At 41.2% G+C, this 3,309-nt stretch overlaps 1 protein-coding gene across 2 annotated transcripts; it reads right to left on the reverse strand.

The window, feature by feature from the left end:
* Positions 1-543: 543 nt before the first annotated feature.
* On the reverse strand, positions 544-1,330 carry LOC129476473 (uncharacterized). 2 transcript variants are annotated; one of them, XM_055269485.2, is made up of 3 exons: positions 1,129-1,330; positions 921-941; positions 544-806 (listed from the first exon to the last, which is right to left on the reverse strand). In XM_055269485.2, the coding sequence occupies exons 1-3, from the start codon at positions 1,267-1,269 to the stop codon at positions 600-602; spliced, it is 369 nt and encodes a 122-aa protein (XP_055125460.1). In that variant the 5' UTR covers positions 1,270-1,330; the 3' UTR covers positions 544-599. The 2 variants fall into 2 exon arrangements, with proteins under 2 accessions (XP_055125460.1, XP_055125459.1); XM_055269484.1 differs by having other exon boundaries at positions 544-941.
* Positions 1,331-3,309: the final 1,979 nt, after the last annotated feature.

The raw sequence follows: 3,309 nt of genomic DNA on the forward strand, positions 1-3,309 counted from the left end.
GTAGGCCACTGCTCCATCCTAAGCTACTTAACAAGAAAGTGGCCTAATTAGTGCTGGGTTTGTGGCCTCCCAACTCCGCTATTTGTCTTTCAGGATGCTGAGAGTGACTCTTGATAGGGTGAGTTTTGGGTCCTCCTTAGGGCCTTTACTTGGTTACAGCATAGTGTGGGGTACAACATACACCACTATGACACGGGTGACCTGGGGGTGGTTTTACTGTCTTTTTGTGGGTTGTGTTATTGCCACACACATCACACATAAAACCCCCTTCCTAACGGGGTTCTGGGAAATTAGACCTTGATGTTGCTACCCACACCTACCCTAAGTACATGTAGAAACTACCAAAGCCCTTTTTCTTCTTGTCTGTGGGGCAAAGGGTTGATTTGTCTTCATTTCTTAGTCCTCACCCACTCCTTATCCCCCGATGGCTAACTGTATACCTGTTGGTCTGGCCCCCAACCATACAGGACCCTGCCTCTCTCCCTCTTAGTAATTTTTCTTCCTTAACCCCCTCCCCACTACAGACAAACATCCACATCATCCTTTTACATTGTGCTGATTTTATTGCATTCATCAGCATGGGTGGAACATTATTGGTCTCAGATTTGGCCTTTATGTGATTGGCGATTCCCCAGAGTTGCTGTTGCTAGTTGTACGTTTCTGATCCAGGCTCTGCATTTACTGGCAGCAGAGATGGTTACTTGGGATGGTTTGCTTTTGCCAGCGTCTTCCGGGCTTGCTCTTCTGATTTTTATGTCCTGTTGTCTTTTGTGCTTGCTCTTCTGATTTTTATGTTGTGTCTTATTCTGCTTGTGGAGACACACAAACATTGTCGGTCTCATTGTTATCCTAGGCTTTTTTGAGCAGGAAGGAGGTGACTGAGTTTTTTTTCTGGAATTCCTTTGAAGGGGTTTTTTTACCTTTATGATTTTCTTCTCCACCTGGAAGGACAACACAGTGAGCCAGAAGGACATTGGTTTAGGGGAAGAGAAAGAGGTTGTATAGGAAGGGAGCTTTATGAACAAGAGTGCAGGCTGAGGAAGGGGGTTGTGCTAGGCAAGGACAGGATAGGGGTCTTGAAAGAATAGAGGGGGAAGAAGAGAAGGAACAAAGATAGGATCATCTGACCTTGCCATTTTTGTTGGTCTTTTGTCGAGAATAGTTCTTTTCCTTCTTCTCTTTGGTTCTTGGGGTTGGATTTTTCGTGCTTATTATTGGTTGTTTCATATTTTCTTTAGGCTTCACTGGTGTGTGGGTCTCCTTAGCCATATTTAAGCCTCCCAGTGCTCCTGACCTATGCTCTCTACCCTATGCTCCTGACCTCCTTATGTATACCCACTTCTGGGTAATGAGGAGCCCCACCCTTCAGCTTTGTTTGGTCAGAACGGGGCACCCCTATCCAATGGTAGTCATGGGGTGGCTTGGACATCACAAAGCACTGATACCTCTGTGGGGCTGGTGTTGTTGGGGTGGCCAAACTGTGGTTGGAGAAAGGGGATTTTTCCACCCCAAATACTACCCGAAGGTCCATTTCAAAATGACCTGACATCCTCATCATTTCCCCATGTTCAATTCTGGTGGGTCACATAGCAGGGAGAAGGTGTTTCCTTAAAGGCATTCGCTACAGCCACCCGCATTCAGTGGTTCATTCTGTTCTCCCCCACCCTTTACCATGACCTACTATTTTGGATGTTTTATCTAAAATCCCTCCAAGGTACAGTGGCCTTATTTAATTCTCAGTCAAAATATGAATCATTCCACTTCCCTCAAACGAATTTCCATTTGTATCTGTTTTGGTACGGTTTGTAAACTAAGACAGGTGTTTTGGGGGTTTTTTTTTGGTTTACATTTCTGAATGGTTGAGAAAAAAAGCAAAAGAATACTTTATGATGTAAAAATTTTGTGAAATTGAAATTTCAGTGTTCATAAACTTTATTAGAACACAGATACACTAATTTAACTATCAGCTATGGCTGCTTTCACACTACAACAGAGTAGTCGCGACAGAGATTGTATAATCTGCACCACATAAAGTATTTGCTATCTGTCCTTTTAGAAAAAGAGATTGCCAACTCCTCATCTATTCTGTTCCATTGATCTATTTGCCTATCCTTATGCCAAAACCACATTGTCATGATTAATTTCATGTCATGTCAAAATTTTATGCTAAGACATAAAATTAGGTAACACAGCTCATCCAACTTTGCTCTTCTTTTGCAAGATCATTTCAGCTATTCTAGGTCCCTCATACATTCTTTTTTATTATTATTATGCTTTTAAGTTCTAGGGTACAAGTGCACAACGTGCAGGTTTGATACATAGGTATACATGTGCCATGTTTGTTGGTTTGCTGCACCCATTAACTGGTCATTTACATTAGGTATTTCTCCTAATGCTATCCCTCCCTTAGCCCCCAACTCCCCAGCAGGCCCCAGTGTGTGATGCTCCCCACCCTGTGTCCAAGTGTTCTCATCGTTCAGTTCCCACCTGTGAGTGAGAACATGCGGTGTTTGGTTTTCTGTCCTTGTGATAGTTTGCTCAGAATGATGGTTTCCAGCTTCATCCATGTCCCTGCAAAGGACATGAACTCATCCTTTTTTATGGCTGCATAGTATTCCATGGTGTATATGTGTCACATTCTCTTAATCCAGTCTATCATTGATGGACATTTGGGTTGGTTCCAAGTCTTTGCTGTTGTGAATAGTGCCACCTTAAACATTCACATGCATGTGTGTTTGTAGTAGCGTGATTCATAATCCTTTGGGTATATACCCAGGAATGGATGGCTGGGTCAAATGGTATTTCTATTTCTAGATCTTTGAGGAATCGCCACACTGTCTTCCACAATGGTTGAACTAATTTACACTCCCTACATTCTTAAAAATTTTAGAATCAGCTTTTCTATTAATGTTAAAGCCTGTTATGATTTCATTGGGATGGTGTTGAATTTATAAATCAATATAGGGAGAATTGAAATCTTAACAACTCTGAGACCTTCAATTTGTGAACGTCTGTCTCTTCATTTATTTAGGTGTTTAATGTACATCTGCAATGTTTTGTAATGTTCAATTTGTTTAAAATTGGTATTGTTTCCTCCTTAAGTATTTGGTAGTAGTCATCCGTGAAGACATCCATTCCTGAAACTTTCCTTTTGAGAAGCTGTTATGTTTTGAATTAACTTTGGTATTTACACTATTCAAAAAGTCCAGTCTAATGTTAGTTTGGCAAATTGTTTTTCAAAGGCTTTTTCCATTTCATCTAAATTGTCAAATTGATTGGCATAAAGTTGTACATAATATTCCCTTCGTA

This window comes from Symphalangus syndactylus, chromosome X, assembly GCF_028878055.3.
Source record: "Symphalangus syndactylus isolate Jambi chromosome X, NHGRI_mSymSyn1-v2.1_pri, whole genome shotgun sequence".
Taxonomy (NCBI): domain Eukaryota; kingdom Metazoa; phylum Chordata; class Mammalia; order Primates; family Hylobatidae; genus Symphalangus; species Symphalangus syndactylus.

Bases quoted from the DNA above. Each gene is read 5' to 3' on its own strand.
- LOC129476473 (XM_055269484.1), bottom strand. From the start codon at position 1,269: ATGGCTAAGGAGACCCACACACCAGTGAAGCCTAAAGAAAATATGAAA. The intron at 942-1,128 runs GTCAGATGATCC...TTGTCCTTCCAG, and splicing joins AGACCAACAAAAATGGCAAG to GTGGAGAAGAAAATCATAAA.